This window comes from Poecile atricapillus, chromosome 7 (genome assembly GCF_030490865.1).
Source record: "Poecile atricapillus isolate bPoeAtr1 chromosome 7, bPoeAtr1.hap1, whole genome shotgun sequence".
In the NCBI taxonomy this organism is placed as follows: Eukaryota; Metazoa; Chordata; class Aves; order Passeriformes; family Paridae; genus Poecile; species Poecile atricapillus.
The window spans coordinates 6,716,726-6,738,544 of NC_081255.1; the positions used below are offsets into that span (position 1 = coordinate 6,716,726).

The following is a 21,819-nucleotide window of genomic DNA, read 5'->3' on the forward strand; positions in this document are numbered from 1 at the left end:
TCATTATTCCACCTGGCCACCAGAGCTGCCATGAGGGCAGTAGTGCTCTCCTGGAGCTCCTCCCAACAGACTTGGCTCTGCTGGGGTAGGATTTTGAAAGTCTGAGCCGGTCCCTGCTGTGTTTTTACAAACATGCTCCTCCCCTTGGTGCCTGCACAGCTCTCTGGGGTCCTGTCTCTGCTGCAGGCACAGGAGCCGTGTGGCATCCCTTGGCAAGTGCTTTCCACTGAGATGAGATAGATCTGTGCTTGGACTATCCTGACTTAATGGGGCTGAAACTCCCCAACGACAGTGGCAGAATGGAAGTGAGAAGCTATATTCCATTTTCCCCCTGCTTTTTCATGTATGCTTTTCCTCCTTGGCTGCTAGAAGAGCGACATTATGTAAAGGCAGATAAGTCCCTGCCTTTTGTCAGCAGTTGGAATAATTTTCAGTATCTGAGACACCCTGCCTGGCAAAGGTCATGACCTGTTCTCTAGCAGGTCTTAATTTAGCACCTGCAAGTTCTTGGTGAAGTGTGAAACTTTGGGATACAGGAAGATCCTTGGAGGGTGTTGTGTAGGGAATGTCTTCCCTATGTAGAGATGTGAGTTAACTGCTGAGCATCTTCACCATCCTCACCTCTAAACTGGAAGCAAATGTTTTTTACTGGAAGCTTGCAAGAGCCATCCAAAGCACAGCTCTGCTGCAGCTCAGGGCTCCAGCATGATGTCCAAGGCTGCTCTGAAATAGCTGCATCTGATGGTGATGCAGCCATCTGGCTTCCAAGCACCTTACCTGATGCCCCAATGACTGCCTGGCTAGTTGGCTTCCTCCATGGACTCCCTGCATTCCTGCTACCCTGGGCAATCTACAGGCTGCACGGCTTGGAGCACAGCAAAGGAGGCTGGTGTGAGGTGTGAGGATGATGCAGCAGACATATCCTTTGCTGTTGTTTAAATTCATCCTTGGCTCCATTGCCAAAGGAGTTGAGGTCGTGTACGTGGCTTGTTAAAATCTTGAGGCAGGTACAGCTGAATTCAGCAGAGAAATTGTTGTCACCAAACTCATGAGACTGAGCAGCACAGGGAAATCTTACTGGGTGTTGCAGGGTGAGAGGAACCCAGCCTTACAGGCCGTGGAGAATCCAGGGGAGTGCCCGTGGGAGGTCTCTGTGATGGTCTCTCATCCCTTACAAGATGTTTCCATCTGCAAGGCACAAACACAGAGGACAGGACTTTTGACAAGATCATGTAGTGATAGGTACAAAGGGAGATGACTTTTAAGTGAAAGAGAGTAGGTTTTGATTTAGATATTAGGAGGAAATTCTTCCCTGTGAGGGTGGGGAGGCCCTGGCACAGGTTGCCCAGAGAAGCTGTGGCTGCCCCCTCCCTGAAAGTGTCCAAAGCCAGGTTGGACAGGGCTTGGAGCAACCTGGGATAGTGGAAGGTGTCCCTGCCCACAGCAAAAGGGTGGAACTAATGATCTTTACACTCTCTTCCAACCCAAACCATTCTGTGATCCTTTGATTCTATGGCTCTGGAGCTTTTGCTGCTGGATTTTCGGTGTGCGACTGTGGACTCCTACCGGCACTGGCACCAGACGGCGGCTGCACACCAGGGCTTATCTCCAGACCTACCAGAAGCAGGAAACTCACCGAGTTCCCAAACAAACCTCTGGTGCGGGAGGCCAGCGTCTCTGACCTCCGGGGGTCCTGAGTGTTTGAACAGGCTCCTAATCTGCTTGGGAAAAGCAGGAGAGCTGGGGACGGAGAGGAGGGAGGGCTGGGGCTGTGCCCTGAGCGGGGTCGGCTGTTGCTCGTGGCTTTGATTGCTGAGGCTTGCTGTCTCAGGCTTGCGGGATTTGGCTGCCTGGCCGTGAACAAAAAAGCTGGATTCTCCCAGAGCCTTTATTCCCATGTCAAGATCACTGGTGGTTTCCCGAGGAGGAGTGGAGGGAGAGGAAGGCTTTTGTTGATGATTTTTGACAGGCGTGGGGAAAAGCAAGGCTCGGCCTCTGCTCCAGCTAAATCCTAGAATCATAGAATAATTTGGGCTGGAAGGGTCCTTTAAAGGTCATCTTGTCCATTCCCCCTATAGTGCACCCCACAGCTGCTCCTCACCTTCCCCTGCTGTGGGCTGAAGCAGCCCTGGGTACCTTACTCCTGTGTTGGGACCATCCCAGAGCCCTTGCTCAGCATCTCACTTTGATGGGGTTCCCTCCTTCCCCTGCCTCCTTCCAGAGGCTCCTGGGCCCCTGCTCCTTCCCAGCATCAGCAGCCTGTGTTATCCAGTCCCCACCCCAAATAACCCTGACTGCAGAGACTGACAGCCCCAGAGGGTCCAAAGAGCAGGGAGTGGCGGGAAAGATGAGTGGGGAAGGGTTGAGGAATAACGCGCCAAACTGACCCTGTGACACCCCTCTGCCCCCCTCCTACCTCCCACCCAGCATCCTTTTACTTGCTTCTGAACATCATTAGCAGATTTGAACTGCTGTGGCACCCTGCCCACGAGGATCATCTCCATGGAAGATCCCAGGGCTGTTGCATTCCTTAGCCAAGACGGCCTGGCTCTGAGCTGGAATCTTTAACAGATGCCCACTCTGCTCCCAGAGGGACAGAAAACATGCTGAGGGCACACTGATTGCCACTAGTTGGTCGCTCTGGAATCCCTGCCTTATCCACAGAACCAGCCTTCTCTTCACAGGTTCACAGGCAGTGAAATCATCTAATCATCTCAGTGGTCAGTTAATTTTTTTATTTTCTTTGTTTAATTTTTTTTGAAAGCAAAGGAAAATTATCCAGGTGACAGGGATTTACTCTGTAGCCCACAGTGGTGCTGGGATGGGAACAGCATCTCAGCATGTCTCTTTCCCAGAGGCTGAGCCAGCCCAGTGATATGCCCCCATTGTCCTGCCATCCTCATCCTCACCAGCCTCACATTAGCAGGGATTGCCAGGGGAACCTGCCTGGGTGGAGAGTGCTCAGGAGCCAACATGGAATAATGATTCAGTTTCAGCTTCCTGCTCTGGTGGTTCCTAAATCCAGACAGACTCGGGCTTGGACAGGCAGACCAGGGGGAGACAGGGGCTCAGCATTGCAGGGAGCCTTCCTCTGCTGTTGTCCATCTTGCCCCCAGGAATTGGGCTCCTTGGTGGGCTTTGCAGCTCCTGATGCATCCCAACCCTGCAGACAGCAGAGCTATTTGTTTGTGGGTGTCATTCTGTCAAGGGAATGGCTTAGCCCAGGCCAGAGCCTATATATAGAGTCCCTGCCTGGGTGCACTTCTGGAGGGTTTCATTGCTTTGATGCTGGATTCATCCCAGCTAGGCCATCCCTGAGGAGGCAGTGGTGCCGAACCTCTTGATACATTGCTGAGGGTCTTGCTTCTTTGCAGTACCTGGGGAAGAATGTGTGGCAAGATGATAAACAGCCTCTTAATAAAGTCACCACCATTCAAAATTAGCCATCCCATGGGATCCTCTCTTATCAGGCCTTGGTAGACGGAGCTATCAGGAGCCTGGTTCATTCCTGAATGAATACGCACTGTAAGCAGCGCATGCTGGCGTTGGCCCCAGGACAACACTTGCTGGGCCACTTCACCAGTGCCAAGCCCTGAGCTGGGTTGTTTCCATGCCCCCGCTGCCAGTGGATGGGCACTGGGTCAGTCAGTGCAGGCAGGAGAGCTGCAGACCTCTTCTCACCACCTCCAGGCAAGCAATGGGTGCTGGTGTTGTGCTTGGATGTGGTTCATGCCACAAATGTCCTTGGGAGTTGCTTGAACAACTTTGCATGAGCCATCCTTGCTCTTGCCTGGCCTTGTTCGCTCCCTTGTGTCCTCCCTTCCTCTTCACACACCGCCAGCCCAGCCCTCACCTCTCTGTGTGCTCACACCCACCTTCCTCCTTCCCAGGCAGCAGGAGATGCACTGTGCTCACCCCTCCTAACCCTCAAATTTTCCAGCACTGTATTTTCCTATCTCCCCCTGACTAAAGGCACCAGTCCCCCACCCTTTTTTCCCATCACCCTCCCACCTTAAGAAGACAAAAAAACCGCCCAACCCCAAACCCACACAGCCAGCTCCTGCCGTTTATTCTTAAATCCCTTCCCTCCTGCCTTGCTGGTTTGAAAGCCTGTACCCTGGAATGGGCCTCCCAGCTTTCGCTGGCAACCCTGCTTCAGACTGACCGCCACAGATAGTGTTTGGGAGTGAAAAAAAAAAAATCTATATATAAAATCATAATAATGAAAAGAAAGCATAAAAAAGCTTCTCATCTCACTGAATCTCCTTGTTGAAGTTTTCCTAGTCTCCTATGCCATGTGCTGGTGTGAGGGAGTCTTGGGAACCAAGAGGAAACTTTGGGGGTTTGTTTTCTCACCTGTATGCTCTGAGAAACTCTCCCTAGCAGTGCTGGTGCTGTACACTCTGGCAGAGGGTGGATGAGATGCTTCTCACACTGCTGCCCACTTGCTTGGTGCATTCATAGGTGTTTTTTTTGCTTTTGGATGTGATTTGCTCAGATAAGGCACCTCCACCCCACCTTTCTGCATGTGTCATTGTTTGGGAAAGGAAAAAAATAATAAAAGCGAGAAAAAGCAGAAAAATCTCTTGCCGAGGAGGGACCCTGAGCCCAAGAGAACCTCTCCCCTCTCCTGGGGAGGGCTGAGGGAGGGTGTCCCCTCCTTTCAGCTTCTTTTCCTCCCCTCTGTGTGATGGAGATGGAGGATGGAGGCGAGGTGGGAGCTACAGCAGGAGAAAACAGGGGCAGGGACAGGGCAGGTGCTGTCCCAAAGGCCCGAGGGCGGGAAGGGGGTGCGGAGGGGACCCAACGCCCGGAGGGTTGTGTCTCCGCATCCCCTCCCCGCCAGCATCCTGGGCAGCGCCCGGGAGGGCGGAGGGAAGGGAGGGCGATGCTCCGCTCGGGGTTTATTAGATTGGACATAATCATCTTTAAATAAGGGCAGCCCCCCCCCCCTCCACACCCCTCCTTGAGGTGGGGGGGGGGGAGCGGAGCGCCTCGGGGCTTTCTAGATAAGGGCGACTAACGCATCCCCCGCTCCCGCAGGCAGAGCCGGGCAGCGCCGAGAGCCGCGCAGGGTCCGCCGTGCCCCGGGAACCCCGGCTGCAGGCAGAAGGGGGGTCCCCGCCGCGGTGCTCTCGCCTTCCTTCTCCTCCTCCTCTTCCTCCTCCTCCTCCTCCCGCAGGAGCAGAAGGGAGGAGAGCGGTGCCGGGGAAAAGTTGGGGGCAGCGGCTGCGGCGGGGGGCGGGGGACTGTGCCCCGGCGCTGCCGCCCGCCGCCCCCCTGAACACCCCATTTCCCCCGCGGCCACTCGCCCCCCATCTCCCAGCCCCCAAACTTCGTTCCCAAGGAGGATGCTGCGCGGCGGAGCCCCCCTGGCCGCGCTGCTGCTGGCGGCGCTCAGCCTGGCCCGCGGGGAGCCCCCGCCGGTCTCGGGGTGCGGGATGGAGGCTCCGAGCCGCCGCGCCGCCCCCGCGCATCACCCGTACGGGCTGTACCCGCAGGGTCCCGCCGCGCACGGGGCGCTCGGAGCCGCATCCCCGCGGGGTCGGAGACCGCGGGGAGCCAGGGGAGGAGGAGAAGAGCCGGAGGGCGAGGCGGACGGCCGGGGCCGGGGCCGGAGCCGGGGGGAGAGGCGGCGGGGCCGGGAGCCGCAGGTGCCGGACCCTCCCCGGGAGCGGCCGCTGCCCGCCCTGTACTTCTCGGGCGGCCGGGAGCAACTGGCGGCGCGGGCGGAGGCGCTGCCCGCAGTCCCGCGGGAGGAGTTCACCCTGGAGCTGTGGGTGAAGGCGGAGGGCGGACAGAACAACCCGGCCATCATCGCAGGTAAACCCCGGCAGGGAGGGATGGGGACCCGACACCCCGCGACCCTCCTCAGACGTCCGCACGGGGGACTCCCTGACTTCCCCGCTCTGGCAGGTGACACCCCGCGCCCACACCCGTGTTCTCAGCACCGCGGGCGTGGAATATTCCTCCTTCCCTTGAGACCAAACCCTAAATCATCCCCTCCCCTCTGTTCCCACCCGCCCCGTCCTCCCAGCCCGCCCCCCTCTTCCCCCCCCCTCCTCTTCCCCCCCATCCCCATCTGGTTTTTCCGTCTTCCCTCGCCGGGAGCTGGAAGGTCCCTGTGGTGATACGCACCCCCTGATGCTCCCTTCCCCCCACCCCCAGCCCACCAGGCGCCCCTGCTCGGGGCTCCGGGCACACTGAGGCTCTCCGGGGCTCTCCGGGTCCCCGGGGCGGTGGCCGCACGGTGGCAGCCGCGCCGCACTCACGGCCCGGCCCCGCTGCGATCCCCCGGGCTGCGGCCCCGAGGGCTCTGCGGAACGGCTGCAGGACAGGGGGGGGACCCAGGGGCTTCTTCCAGCCATAACTGCCCCCTCAAGAGCTTGCTGAGAAACAGGCAAGGGATGAACAAGTCCTATGAGGAGCAGCTGAGGGAGCTGGGGGGGCTCAGCCTGGAGAAAAGGAGGCTCAGGGGGGACCTTGTTGCTCTCCACAACTACCTGGAAGGAGGGTGCAGTGGTTGTCTGTCTCTTCTGAGTAACAAGTAATGGGACAAGAGGACATTATCTCAAATTGTGCCAAGAGACGTTTATACTGGATACTAAGAAAAATTTCTTCTCTGAAAGAGTTGGCATGTGCTGGAACAGGCTGCCCAGGGAAGTGGTGGAATCACCATCCCTGGAAGTGTTAAAAAATGTACACATGTGGTGCTTAGGGACATAGTTTATCTGTGGGCTTGGCAGTGCTAGGTTAACTGTGGACTTGACCTTAAAGGTTTTTTTGCAACCTTAATGATCCTGTGATGGAGAAGCTGAGGAGACAGAGAAGACTGGCACACAGGCACAGAGTGGGGCAGATGTCACCTCCTGCAGTGGTGCTTCACTCAGCTGTGCCAGGATGGGTGTTTATGTCTGGGTACAAGTTTGGCAGGGCAGTGCAGGGACGCTAGGAAGGGCTGGGAACAGATGGCAGTGCCAGGATGTCTGGGGTCTCCACAGTGGGGGTTCCTGTGTTTCTGTGCTGCCCCAGCCAAGCTGATTGGGGAATCCCTCTCTCTATCCTAATTTTCCCTTGGCTTGTGATTATTCCATTTAACCTCCCTCTGCTTTGCCTGGTCCCTTTCACTGATTTTTCTCCTTGGTTATAGGGCAACAGCCACACCTGTGCTGTGGAAGAGGTAGGAGGGATGGGCTGGAGTCTGTGGTAGAGGGGAAAAACAGCCGTGTACAAGGAAACTACCAAACTCCCTAGCATCCACTTTGCTGTCTGCCTTCCCATCGGCATCCTTGACGCCTCCCTGCTGGCAGGCAGCACCTTGGGATGCATGGAGCACAATTCCCAGTCATTGCATCAGCAGCACAGCTGTTTGCATCTGGAGGTCTGGCCTGCAGGTCCTGAGTTTTGAGTTTCCCAGTTAGCCAGCAGAGTTTTTTAATTATTATTTTTTATTCTTTATTTTTAAATTTCCTTCTGGAGGGTGGGACAGTTGTTAGTGCTGAAAGCACCACCCGTGAGCACTGGCATTCACTCGAGTAATATCCCCCAGCTTCCCTGCTCCAGGGTTTGAGTCAGCCCCAGGAACCTCCGGCTGTCTGAGTCACTGTTCACTTCCCACTGTCTCCCTCCTGTTGGGACCAAGGGGCCTGGGTGTGGGTGGCCAAAGGGGGCCAGCCCAGTGCTGCTGGCATTTTGTGTGAGCAGGTGACAGAAGCAGCTGCCAGCTCTCGGCAGGTGCTGAGTCTGCTTCTGATCTGGTGCTCCTGCTCTGTCAAAAAAGAGGCAACTGAGCACGAGGTCGTCCAAAGGTGTGGAGAAGCTGGAGATGCTCCAAGTGTCCATGTGTGAGGGAAGGCAGAAGGAAAGCAGGGCAGAGCTGAGCTCTCCCAGCATCGGTGCCTGGGATGTAAGGGCAGGCTGAGCAGCTCTGATCATGGGAAGCAAGCTGTCCTGACAGCTGGTGTGGCTCCTGCTTGGATTGAAGGCTCAGGAGTTGCTTTTTTTTTTCCCCTAGAAGCCACATTTTGCCTCAGGGCCACCCTGGATGGGGTTGTTCATCCTTCTTAGTCACTGCTTCATGGGGGGATTTCTGCTGGGGTTTAACCTATCACAGCCACTGTTAGGGAAAGAAACTGGTCCCTCTTCCTTGTCCTACTCATTTTGGGCAGCAGGTGTGAGTCCTTTCATGTGATGCTGTTTCCTTTTCCACCTTTTTTGTCTCCCCTCCACCTATGCCTGCTCTGCTTCTGGTGAACCCCAAGGGATTCCCCTTTGTGCAAGGCTGAGTTTTGTGTTTACTCAGGACTGTAGGTGATTTTGTTGGGTCAGATTCTCCACCAGAGACCATCCCAAACATCTGCTGTGTCTAATCCAGATGCCCTCCTTGGGGTCCTGAGCTGGCTTCCACTGCATACCCTGAGGGCTGGCTGTGACTAGAGGCTCTTGGCCTTTGTCAGACCCTCTGGAGCTTTAGCAGCCAATTTCCCCCAGCATCTGGGTCTCAAAGCATGACTGAAAGCTATTCTTTGTGCTGCAAAACTCCTGGGCCCAGTGGGAGAGGCTGCTTGCAGTGTGGTCCTTACAAAGGGACACACTTGATCTTCCTGGGCTTTTTCTCCATGACCTTCCCTGGCAGGTACCTTCCTCTTTGAATTTTTTTGCAGTGTTACCAACAACTCTTGTTTCAATCCCCAGAGGCATTCCCCTAAGGCACAGGTGAACAACATAAATCAGGCTAGAGCTCCCCCTTCCCACCTGAGGTATCAGAGGCAGAGTTGTACTTGGAGCTGCTGAGGAGATACCTCACACTTCTACAAACAGCCTTCCCTTCTGGTGGGTTGCCTCAGGACAGAATACCAAGCTCCTTGGGAAACTCTGGGGTCTTGAAACTGCTCCCCTGATGATTTCTCATGAAGGCCCTTGAGACCCAGGACCTGCTGCTCGACCTTTTTTGTTACACTGTTCTGCAGTGGCTGCTGGCTGTGGGACATGCGGCTCTGCCTGCAGAGCCTTCGCTGCTGCTGACATGGAGATGGCCATGTCTAGGATGTACCAGGTGCTGATTTACTGATTTTCCTCCCTGTTGTAGAGCTGGCCTCGGCCTTACTTATATCCCTTTGAGGACTTTGATGAAGTCCTTCTACCTGGTTCTAGGCTCACTTAAATTTCTTTTGGCCAGTGTTGAACTCATCAGGCACTGCCAGGCATGGCTTGGCTCCAGAATGGGTTTGTGAGGATGATATCTTACACTCACCCCAGGGGCTGTTCCACCCCTGATGCTGTTTTTCCCATTTTTATCTTGGGATTTAATCAAATTTGGGGCACTCTGAATCATTTCAAGCTGAACTGCATGAGTTTTCTCAAGAGAGAATGTACCAAGCCCTGTTTCCTCAGCCCCAGTAAGGACCAAAAGATAGCTTTCGAGTGCATGGGTCTCAGCACGTTTCAGCCAGCACTCAGCCCAAAAGTACTCTCCAGCTTTGCCTTCTCACTTCTGCAGGGCTCCTTTGCTCACCTCCTGCTTTTTGGCTTCTCCCTGTCTCAGCTTCCCCTGGTCTTTTTGCTTCCCTTTCACAATCCACCAGAAAACAAGAGCTGGCCAAAGCTCATCCGCCCACGGAGGCTTTGTGCGTGGCTGCCTTTGTAGTGAGCAGTGACAGGGATCCATGCCCAGGGTGGTTACGACCGTGGGATGGTTTAGAGGCCACCACCCGTCTCGCCCTTGGTGAAAGTGATGGATGGAGGGAGGGATGCTGCTTCCTGGGCTTGATGTGACCTTTGCCAGCCGTGTTTATAAGGGGGAAACGTGGGGTCATGGCAACCCTGCTTCAGACACATCCCCTTGGATGAGAGCCAGGAGATCCTGCTCCTCCTGGAGCTCCTTCTGTTCTACACCTCTACTGCCTCTCTGCAATTCTGGCAGCAGGTGGGGTACCCCCAGCGACAGGCAAGACAGTGGCACAAGCAGGAGTGCTTTGTTTTGGACCACGAGGTCCTGATGCCATGCAGATGGGCAGGCAGTGTATGCAACAGGAGTGGCACAGTGAGGGGCAGGAGAATCCATGCAGCGGGAAAAGCAGGATGGAGAATAACAAATACAGCAGCAGGAACATGAAGAGAGTCTCTGGGCATGGCAGCAGGATTTGCCAGCATTGGGACACTGTTTGTTTGGGGTGATGAATGGGAGAGCAGGGTGCCCCCAGAAGACACCACTGGTTGCTCAGAGTGACTCCAAGCTCGTTCACCTCAGACCTGCATGAATGTCCTGGCTGTGGTGATTTAGGAGCCCAGAGGCATTTATTTCAAGCAGCAGGTCCCTTTATCCTTGCCAGCGTTTAAGTGCCTTATGGCCATTGATTCCCAAGGGCATTCCATGCCTGCAAGCCTCTGGTTCTTTGCCGTGGGCACTCAGCAGTCTGGGGGGAAGTCAGCACAGCTCCAGGTCTTGCCCAGCCTAAAACAGGTGTGCAACATGCTTGGGGGCAGAGGGAGAGGCTATTCCTGGGAATGGATTCATGTTCAGGTGACCTTAGGGGATGAGGAGTGCACTCGGCAGGCTGGAGGCAGCACAGCCTTCCCCAGCCCTCTCCCGCCAGCACTGGATGCATGACTGGGAGGGAAACTGGAGCATAAACGAGAGCTGTAAATCTGCCTGGAAGCTGTTGGGGAAGCAGTCCCTGGAGGAGCCTGTATTGCTTTGGGTTGCTGTGCTCTAATTCTTAAAAGCTTTGGCTCACAGATAAAAAGCTTAGCCTCTAATCCCATCCCGCCAGAGCACTCCTACAGAGAGCAACTCAGAAACACCTCACTCTTCAGCCTCTCCTCCCATCCACGCTCTTCCTCCCCTCTCCATCCTGCCTCTCTGGCTCTGCCATTCTTCCTGGCTACTCCACCCACTCATCCAAATTATTTTGAATGGGGGCTGGGGTGTCTCCCCTGGTGGAGCACCCACTGCCCAGCCTCTGACCACCTTAATTTACCTGCTACCAAGGACCCAGCCTGGGCTCCAGGGAGGAGTGGTGATGCTCTCTGGTCCTTACCGGCTCTCCTATCTCTTTCCATCCCTGTCCCCGACCTGCTGCAGGCGTCTTCAACAACTGCTCGCACTCGGCCAGCGACAAGGGCTGGGCTCTGGGTATCCGCGCCCTGCAGCTCAGAGGCAAGAAGGACGCCCGCTTCTTCTTCTCCCTCCGCACGGACCGGGCAGCCACTGCCACCGAGGTGACCTCCCACCACCGCTACCGCCCTGAGGCATGGACACACCTGGCCGCCAGCTACGATGGGCGGTGGATGTCCCTCTACGTCGATGGGGTGCGGGTCGGCCGCTCCGGCGGGCAGGAGGGACCCCTGCACAGCGCCTTCATGTCCTCCTGCCGCACGCTGCTGCTGGGGGGGGACGCCTGGGGGACCACCCACACTTTCCGGGGACACCTGGCTGGGCTGGCCCTGTGGCGGGGTGCCCTGTCCCAGTCCCACCTCCAGCGTTCCTTTCTAGAGGAGGTGGCTGAGGAGAGGGCAGGGCTGGCTCTGGCCGCTGGCTTTGCCACCCCGGAGGAATGCTGGACGCCTTTTCGGGAGGGTGCCTTCCCCCAGCAGTGGGTGCTGCTGTCGCCGCCGTCGCCCATCCTGCGGCCGCTGGGCCCCCCTGCGTGTGGGCAGACTGCCTGCGATAACGTGGAGCTGGTCTCCCACTACAACCAGCACTGGCCGCTGCGGAGCTGGAAGGTGGTGCGCTACCGCGTGGTCAACCTGGCGGAGGATGACGGCGGGCGGCCCACGGTCAGCTGGGAGCAGATTTGGCGGCAACACCGGGCTCTGAGCGAAGCTTTCCGGCCCTACAACATCTCCTGGCAGCTGAGCTTGCTGGAGGTACGCAACTCCTCTCTCCGCCGGCGCGCCGTGCTCCTGGGCTGCGAGCCCAGCAAGGTGGGCAACGAGCGCTGTGACCCCGAGTGCGAGCATCCCCTGACCGGCTACGATGGCGGGGACTGCCGGAGGCCCGGCCGCTGCTTCTCCTGGAAGCGCCGCGACGGCGTCTGTCACATGGAGTGCAACAACATGCTGGATGACTTCGATGACGGCGACTGCTGCGACCCTCGGGCCACCGATGTGGCCAGGACCTGCTTCAACCCCGACTCGCCCCAGCGGTAGGTGTGGGGCATGTGGGGGTGGTATGTGAAGGGATGGGATGCACCCTCTCCCCAGCACCTGCTCTGCGCCTGGGCATTGCTTCTGACCGCTGGCTTTCCAGTGTGGGAAGACAGAGGGGCATTTTCCCATGCGATGAGTGTGTTTGCCATCAAAAGAAGTAAATCCTACGGTGTGACACGGCACCCCTCTGTGATGCCCTGCCAGCGAGTGTTTTTCTCTCCCCAGGGACACTCCTCCCAGTGGGATTCCCAGTGCAGAGCTGACAGCCTCTGGTTACATGTCAGTGGGAATGTGGGCATCCCTGGGGTGGGCAGAGCAGCCTGTGCACAGGATATTGCTTACCCTGATCCCCCCACCCATGGCATGTATTTGGGGAATTGCTGCCCTTTCCCACCTTCCCTGGATGTGCCTAAAGTCTGGTTTCTTAATTTGTGTTCAAAATGCCTTTTCTTGAGTGCTAAAGTGGGGAGAAGAAGGCAACCCAGAAGTGCTGTGTGATGTAGATGTAGAAGTAGATGTGAGGTGCAGGATTTGGAAAGGTGTGGGTGGGTGTGCATAAGCCTTCCTGAATCTTGTCCCAGGGAGTGATGGCCACAAGGAGATTCCCTTGATTGGAGGAGGAGGTGTGCCTTTACTGTGTACTGCAGGTGAAAATCCACATGGACTAAAACCCATGGAGCATCAAAATGCTATGATAGGGGACCCTTGCTCTCCCCAGGGGTCTTTGGAGTCAGTAGCAAGGGGGGAGCTGGGGAGGATGACCCATTCACATGATGGGGGACCCCGGGTTGTTTGGAACAGTGTCCGTGGTGCAGTCGGTGGCTTGCACCCACCTGCCCTCCTTGCCGGAGCCTCTGAAGTGCCGACAGCCCTGTTGATGGCTTCCAGCACTCAGGGCTCTGCTAAATATACTTTCTGGATGAAGATGGGAAAAGGGAAAAAAAAAAATGTTTTTTCCTTTTTTTGTTTTATTTAAAGCCATTTTTGTCTCAGTGTCAGAGAAAGCTCATTCCTGCTGTTGGCTCCTGTTGACAGGCAGAGGTGTCCACTGGAGCATGAGCAGTGCAGCACAGATGGCAGCATCTGCTGAGAAAAGTTGCAAGGGAGGGTTTTAGGGACACATCTCTCCTGTGATCTTCTTTCTCATTCACTTTTCTTTCCCTGGGCTGTGGGAGCAGATAGGCTGTAGACATAAATCCCTTTTTCCCAGGTCTGCCTCTTTTCTCTGCTCCTTCCCAGGCAGGACATGGAGGGAGGAGGGAAGCAGGCGTCTCTGTTTGGGCAGTGCTGATAGAGAGGAGCAGCACTATTTTCTTTCCTTCCTCTTTCTCATCTGTCCTTAAGTTGCCTGAGAAAACACAGGGGGAGGATGAGGCACCTTTCTTCCAATGCATCCCAGCAATACAGAGAGGCATCACACCATGTCCCTGCCCAAGCAACCCTCCCCAGATGTTTTCCCACCTCTGGAAGTGTCTTTGGTGACAGCCACCATTGCCACCCTGTGGCCACCTGTCCCCTTGTTTCCCATGCTGTGAGCCAGCATGGCAGTGCTTTCTGATGATCATGGAGCAGATGAAAAGCCTGCACAACAACTCTCCACTTGTGGTGGCCACCAGCACCCAACACCACTTGGCCTTGGCTTTGGCAGGGCAAAGGCTCTGTCCTTGCCTCTGTATGCAGTTAGAGAAATGTTTTCATCCTGAGACGAGAAGGGCTCCACCTTAAATTGAAAAAGGCCAAATTTTTGCTGGTATGAATCAGGGCTTCCATTTGTCAGGATTTTCCCCTGAAAGTTGGGAAACAAAACAAAACAAAACAAAAAAACACCCCTTGCTTCTGTGGGAAAGGAATGGGAAAATGGGAACACTAGGGAAATAACAAATCTTTTGCAATTTTCTTTCCGCAGACCTCATTGGTCTGCGCAGACGACAAGAATGATTGATTTTAGGCTATACTCAGAAAAATGAAATCCAGTGTGCCTGGCATTTGGGAAATGAGGGGGCATGGGTTGAATCCTGCTGCCACTGAGGTCTTCTGAGCTGCTTTTGGCTGTCTTCTTCAGAGATCACAGAAAAAAGGAGTCATTGAATGGTTTGGGTGGGAAGAACCTTTAAGTGCATCCACCCCTCCTGCCATGGGCAGAGACACCTTCACTGGACCAGATTGCTCAAAACCCCATCCAGTCAGGTGATGCTGGTGGACATCCACCCTCCCTGTGCTCATCCCTTCTGAGTATGGTTTCTGGGGAAGAATATATATGTTTGTGGGAAAACTGCTGGGAAACTAGTAGTGTGTGTTTGAGAAAAACAGAGGTGAACTTGTGCTTGCTGAAGAGCATGGCCAGGTTTGTGGTGTTCCCCCAAAATTGGTGGGTGAACCCCAAGACACAGAAGCAGGGGACCTCAGCCTGAGGGGTTTTGTTCAGGCAGAGCTCCTGCTGAGTGCTGCTGCATTTGCTGCAAGGTATTATAAAAATGAGCAGGGCACCTGGCAAACTTACAGAAGGATTTTTGGGGTGGTAGCCAAAACGGGAGAAATAACATGAAATAAAATTTAACAAACTGCAGAAAGGTGGCACAATAGGAGCCAGGTGCTCTGGTGTGAACAACAGCTCCGGGTCTGTAACTGAAGGGAAGCAAGCTGGCTGCTGCTCACCCCGACTTCTCTGCTTCCTCATACCTGTGCCAAAGCCCAGGAGGGAGCTGTGGCTTCGGGACAATCAGGAGAGAGGGAACCCCCACTGCAGGTGATCTCTGCATCTGCTTTCAGGTCAATATGGCAAGACCAAAAATCTTAGGATCTTTTTTCATGGATTAAATCATCTCCATTTCAAGGCTTTCACCAAGAGTGGTTTGGATGTAAACCTTTCTTACTACGGCCAAATATAATTGAATTGAGAAAAGGGCGAGATGCTGGGCAATTTCTTAGCAGCATTGTAGACAGATTCAATATATTTTGGTGAAGGGTCTCAACACCGTGTCTCATCCTTCACAACTGTAAGCACTCAAGCTTTTTCCATCTTAACACATTCCTGATTTAAAATTCCCTCTTGGGCCGCAGCTTAGAGAGAGGTAAATTAGAGGAAAGAGCTGAGGAGCAGTGGTGGCTTCAGTGCTTCTTAGCTGGTGAACATCTCATTTTACTTCCAGGGCTACAGCTGGTGCCAGCTTATAGCCTCATCCAGAGGAGGGAAATGAGATTTCAAAAGAAGGATTATTAAATATTTTTTTTTACAAGGGTGTGTAGTGACAGGACAAGGGGGAATGGGTTCAAGCTGAAGGAGGTCGGGTTTAGATTTGATATTAGGAGGAAATTCTTCCCTGTGAGGCTGAGGAGGCTCTGGCACAAGTTGCCCAGAGAAGCTGTGGCTGCCCCTGGAAGTGTCCAAGGCCAGGTTGGACAGGGCTTAGAGCAACCTGGGATAGTTGGAAGGTTGGCAGGGGTGGCACTGGATGGTCCCTGCCAACACAAACCATTCCATGATTCTATGAAACCCACCAGTGGGACTGTGCATTTGTGGCTGGAGGGAGACTTGAGCAAGAACTCATGTGGAGAGTTGTGTGTAGACATCCCTGCAAGGCACCCCAACAGGAGATATGGGAAGCAAGTCACAGACTTCTCATTCACTCTTGGTCCACCTTATGTGGAACAAGGGGACAGGCAACAACAGGAGAGTTACTGACTATCATCCTTCACCCAGTTTTATCCTGACTGCAAGCATTTTCCAGGAGTTTCTGGCAGTCCAATGTTGGGGTCTGGAGTAAAATTTGCCTTAATTTTCCGAAGGCTCCCATCTTCTTGCAGAGCTTGAGTGCTGCTGTAATTGGTGCTCTTGGAAGGAAAGCAGCAACAGCTCATTAGCAGCAATTAACACTCAGCGAGGGTCCCCCTCGGGCACTTAGTCAACGAGAATCTGGTGTGTGACACAGTTAATGTGAAAAGAAAAACCGGAGGGGAGTCTGGAGAGCAAAGTGGGTAAGGGCAGAGCTGCTGGGCCTTTCATCTTGCTGCCCAAAGTAATGGCAGAAATAACCAAAGTGACAAAAGGAAGTGAAAAATGATGAGGTGTCTCCAGGCTAGGTGGCCTCCGCTGGGATGACCAAAGTTGTGATGTTAAAATGCACCTGATTAACTGGACACTTGATGGGCTTTAACGCGAGCTTAACTGGCCTCCCTCCTAAGGGACTGATGCTTAATTGGGTTAAGGCTGCTTGGGAGCCTCCTGCAGTTTAAGCCTTGTCTTCAAAAGCTGGTCCAGATTAACCTCACTAAAAGTCTCTGGTGGACAACCACGAGGAAGAAGGAACCACTCTGAGCTATCCTCAGGCACCTGAGCAGCCCCTTGTCAGGAGATGTTCAGCTGAATGTGGTTGGACCTGAGAGCATAAAGGGTGTCAAATGGAGAGCAGGTGAGGAAATGAGGTATCTTGGGGCCAGAGCTGACCTGCCTAGGCCTTAATCCCAACCAGATGGTAAAACAGCATTCAAATTAGCTGCTCCCTTCTCCTTCTCCCCTTGCTACAGGAAACGTTAGTAGGTCTTTGTCACTGTGAAAGAGGGCAGGTATGTGCAAAGTTATTGCAAAAGTAAAAGCCTTGTGTACAACCTCAGGCCACAGGTGCTGTTGCAGAGAATAGATTCAACTGGAGATGATAGGTGTCTGCTGCTTGTGGTGGCTGGTTGCTTGAAGGGTGGATGGGAGAAGGTGTTTTCAGTGATTTTCACTGCCTGTGTAGTGGCAGAGACTATGTTGGTCCCATAAGGAATGCATGGCTAACAGGTTCTCTGCTCAAAACCTGAGCTCTGGCTTCTTTTGAGCTCCCTCTGGCACCTCTTGGAGTCCTACTGGCACGTGCCCAAAGATTGTCCTGGTGTATCCAAAGAGCCTCAAGCACTGGGCTTGAGGCTTTAAAGTGGTGAGGAGGGGTGTGCTTTGGAGACACTAAAAGTGACAGTGATTGGTTCACTGGCTTCTGAGCTGGCTGCTTCTAGTCTCTGGCACACCTACAGGGACTGTGGGGGTGCAGTAGTAAACAGGACCTTTTGCTGGAGCCTGATGGTTTCTTGGTGGATAAAGCTTGGTGGCTTTAAAGTTTCGTGAGTGCTTGGATTTGAGATCATTGGAAATCTTCTCCTTTCCTTATAGGAAAATCCCTTCCCTCAGAGCAAAAATAGGAGGGAATGTTTTTAGTAGAGCCCATTATATCAGGTGGGCAGGGTGTCTCCTAAGTTGCTTGCTTGTGATGGGATTTGGAGGCTTCCACCCATGTGAAGGTGCCCCAACCCACCCACCGCCCTAGCTTGGGGATGAAGACTCCAGATTTGCTTTTGACCTTCTCAAAGTGCTGGATAGTATGGGGATAGACATTCTCTGATTGGAGAGTATTTGGCATGTTACCACTGCTTATTTACAGAAGCCCAGCAGTGGGATTTCTCTCCCAAGAGGGAGGATGTGGGATGGTGAGAGCCTGCACGGCTGTGGCAGAGGAGGTGGTGCTGGGGGCTCCAGCGTGGAGCGTCCCTCTAAGGCACATGTGGCACACCAGGGTCTGACTCAGCCCATCCAGTGTGGGGGACAGTGAGCCAGCCAACAACACACCCATCCTTCCCTGGAGAGAAGAGACTATTTGGGATACAATTTGCTACTCTCCTTAGGGGAGAAACCTTAGCTGGCCATCCTCTAGGTGTGGTGAGGCAAAAAGCCACCTGTCCAGCATCCTTTTCCATTCATGGTAATTCTGTGTTTCTTATTGGTTGTTCCCTTTAACACACCCTGACCTGCAGGGGATAAAAGGTTAGTTCTCTGTAAACCTAGCAGCGTTTGTGCAGAGATTTCTTGGGGCAGAGAGCTGAATTAAAAGCCTCCAAAGAGATCAGATATGAAGTTTCCTCTCTCTTACTCCTGCATTGCTCTGACGAACTGATTTTCACTCACAACAGCCTTGCTAAAGACTAGAGAAGAAATCCCAATAGCAGCTAGGAGAGGTGCAGAGCCTCGGCATCCCAACACCACCCACCTGACTATAATCCAACAGCTGGAGGGCAGTGGGACTGCAGAAATTACTTCTCTCCAGAGGGAAATAACTAAACATGGAGGTGCTGCTGTCCAAGGGCCTGTGCAGGCTCTAGGGAGCACCTTCCAAAGGCAGAGGGCTCCATGTGATGCCTCCTGGTGAGGCCAGAGCTCTGTTGAGTTACCCTGTGGGGCTGGAAGAGCACGAGAGCACAGAGGAGCTCCAAGGGGTGGTTCCCAGTCCCATCTTGTTGATGTGCACAAATCTTCCCTGCTTTTTTTTCAGGTGCTAAATTAGGAAATAAAATCACAGTAATGCACTTCTTTTCTTGCCAAGGTAGAAAGCTCAGGGGTTAATTTCCAACAAGCCTCTGCGGGAGGATGAGTCTCACTCATCCCTCAGCCTTCCTGTGGGCATGGAGCTGCCAGGCAGCGAGTTCCTGGAGGAACCTGCTCGGTTTCCCTCAGGGGTGACCACATCTCTGTGGGAGAGGGAGAACATGATCTGCGTGTGAGCGAGGGCACAGGACCCCTGCCCAGGGGCTGTAGGCAGCCCGGGTGCTTTTGGGGAAAACAGCTGTCCCAGATGTGAGCTATTGTTCTTGAAAACACCACCGACTCAGGGGCTCACTTGAGGGGGGCCGATTGTGTTGGGATGGCAATTGTGAAGGAACAGCGTGTGTCCGATGGCTGGGAGGGGTCACTCTTTGTTAGGTCTCCCCAGGGCTCCTCCTCATTCTGCTGTACCCTTGTCTGTGGGTGGAGGACACCAGCCGAGGCCCTGGCCAGGCCTGTGAGACCCCAGGAACCGAGGTGGCAGGAGCTTGGCAGCCATCTGGAGGGACACCCTGTTGGCTGGCGCTGACGGGGTCTCTGGGATGATTTAATCTGTGTTGAGTTGGCAGCCTGAGCTACAGCCAGGGGAGTCCTTAAGTGAACATACTGCTTTGAGTTTTCCTTGGCCCAGCCACCACTGTTATTTAGGAAATCAAATTGCCCCTTTCCAGAGGGCAGTGGGGTGAGAGGGAACGAGTCCAGCATCACCCAAACCCACTGAGATGGTGTGAAGCAGAGGACTTGCTTTGGAGGCTTTAAGAAGGATGAGGATGCTGAATGTTTGTGACTGTTGCTTCACAAGGGCTGTGCTGGGGATGTGAGGAAACCTTGGTTTTATTATTTTTTTTTCCTGTTAATGTATGATTGTTACACTACAGAATTTCCCTAATAAATTATCTCATGTCCTTTTAATATCTGTGAGGAAGGCATTTTTAGAATACTGGCTTTTGTACTTTGTGCTCTGGCTAGGACACCCAGTTGCCTGGATCTAAAAATAAGTTGGAGGCTTGGGACTTGGTTTTGCCCTAAAAAAAAAATAAAAATATATGCATATAAAAAGCGAGTTGGAGATGTTTGGCTTGAACAGAGTTCTTTTCTTTTCCTCTCTCTCAATCCTTTTCCTGACCAATACCACAGTTGCAAGTTTTTGCCCTTCAGTGAGACATTTAGGGTGAATATAGCAAAATTTTGGGTCTTATGGGAAGGCTAGACTTTGCCATCATGGTGAAGAGTGCACAAGGAGGGGCTTATTGACCACAGGGCTGTGTGGTTCCTCTTGAGCAGTTAGCTTAATGCCCTGGGAGCATCATCCTTGCTCAGCAATTGATTCGCTGCTGTCAGGCCTGTTAAAGCATCCTGCCAGTGCCCAGGAATCTGAGCTGAAGTGGCAGGCCAGGGATGGGAAGGGTGGCACCCTGGTCTTCTGCCACCCTTTTATTGCCTATGCTGCCCTGGGGATGGCTGCTGCAGCTGGCTGCAGGCTTGTGAGGCACCAGCAGAAATCCTTTCCTAGCCTTGTGGTGCCTTTTCTGCTGCCCTGTTTGTCAGGGAGACTGGATGAAGAAGAGACTGATTTTTATTTTTATTTTTTTATGTCACTTTGGCTGTTTTTGGAGATTGTCTCAGTTTTGGGGTTTTGCCTTTTGCATCTATGCAGAAACCAGTTTGTGGTCTGGCCCCTCTTTGCCAGCCCGGCCTTCTGTCAGGAGGTGACCAAGCTGTCTCCTGATACACATCAGCCAAGTTTCTCTCCAGCCTGGGCTGGTTCTAGCACAGATCTCCACACACTCCCTCTGCTGCAGGTGGTGTGCACCAGTCCCAGCTCTTTGGCTTAGGCAGTGTATGGCAGATCCTCAGTGCCACATCTGCTGTAGGGTCACCTTCACCATCTCACCCAGTCTACTGCTCTCCCTCTTTCCCAGTGGCTGAGGTCTGTCCTGTGGAGAAGAGTGCTGGGAAAGGTGAGGAGACACTTGGGAAGAGCTGGACACTTGCTTTCCCTTGAAGAGCAGTGAGATGTGGGTGCCTCACTTCTGTGAGCTCCCGTGAAAACCCTGCACAGCAGAGGTCACATCTTTCAAGATGCTTGCAAACACCTGCCTGTACTCTGGGTAAATCCCATTCCCCACCAGCCAGGGTAACCGAGGTATAGAAGTCTTGGACATCTTCCCTCTGGTCATGCAGCAACAAAGTGCTGCTGTTAATGCTGGCAGCTGGCCCTTCTGTCTCCCAGTTCCTGAGCAGGGAAGAGAAGCATTGAATGAAAGGAGATGAAGCTGCTCTGTCCTGGCTAAATGCAAGGAAAAAAGTTGCACAGTTCCCCTCTGTCTGAGGGTTTTAATGAGCCTCCTGTCACTGAGACACTGCTCAGCCATGTGAAGCCCATGCAGTGCTGAGGCAGGCCAGGAGAACTGCACCCACAGGTGTTAACCCCTCTCCCTTACCTTGACAGATTCTGAATTGCACTATGAAAATTGGGAGTGAAATTTGAGTTCCTGGTGACCCTGAGCTGTGTACAAAAACTCTACAGCCTTCCTAAGCCTGCAACATTGCTTTATGGTTTTGTTTTAGCCAAAAAGTAAGATAACTGATTTACAGGTCTGTTCTTGTAGCTTAGGTGGGACAAGGCTGATCTGTGCAACATTAGGCAAAAAAAGACCTGTAAAACTTTGTCCTGACCTGGGATGTTTTTTCTTATTTTGCTTTGAAACAAACAATCCAGACAGAAAGGGAACCATCCCTGACTTTGTTTAGCTTGGAACCGGCTCTAGAATAATTTGCCACCGTTGAGTTCTGCCTCTCAAAACCGCACAGGGCTGTGAATATATTTCTCCATTTCCCCTGCTGCTTCTTGCTTGTCCTCTCTCCCACACGCCGTGTAACTGCAGCCAGCACAGGCACCGCCAAAAGAAGGTGAGTGCTTACCCTGTGCCATGGATAGCAAGTCTCTCCCAAGTTGTTGGTGGGTCTTGGAGCTGGGATGGTGCCTATGCTGGGCTTTGGAGGGCAAGGCTGGACTCCCCTCCTTCCCTGAGCTGCTGCTTCGCTGCCTTTCTCCCAGGCAGAGCTTTTTTTCCTTCCCCTCAATGATAATAACTTGATCTTTAACTCTTTCTCTTGAATTATTTTTTGCTAACTCTGTGCAGCTATAGCTCTTTCTATGTTTTCAAGGATGATGTCTCAGAGAAGCTGTGGCTGACCCACTCCTGGAAGTGTTAAAGGCCTGGTTGGGCAGGGCTTGGAGCAACCTGGTCTAGTGGAATGTGTCCCTGCCAGTGGCAGAGGGATGGAATGAGATGGTCTTTCAGGTCATTTCCAAC

The 21,819-nt window shown here is 53.6% G+C and overlaps 1 protein-coding gene across 1 annotated transcript in view; it reads left to right on the forward strand.

Annotated features, from left to right (window-relative positions):
• Nucleotides 1–5,351: 5,351 nt before the first annotated feature.
• PAPPA2 (pappalysin 2) overlaps nucleotides 5,352–21,819 on the forward strand; it is an 87,417-nt gene continuing 70,949 nt past the window's right edge. The window contains exons 1-2 of the mRNA XM_058842938.1: nucleotides 5,352–5,823; nucleotides 11,084–12,146. Of these exons, the coding sequence (XP_058698921.1) occupies nucleotides 5,352–5,823; nucleotides 11,084–12,146 (1,535 nt within the window). The remainder of the gene's footprint in view (nucleotides 5,824–11,083; nucleotides 12,147–21,819) is intronic.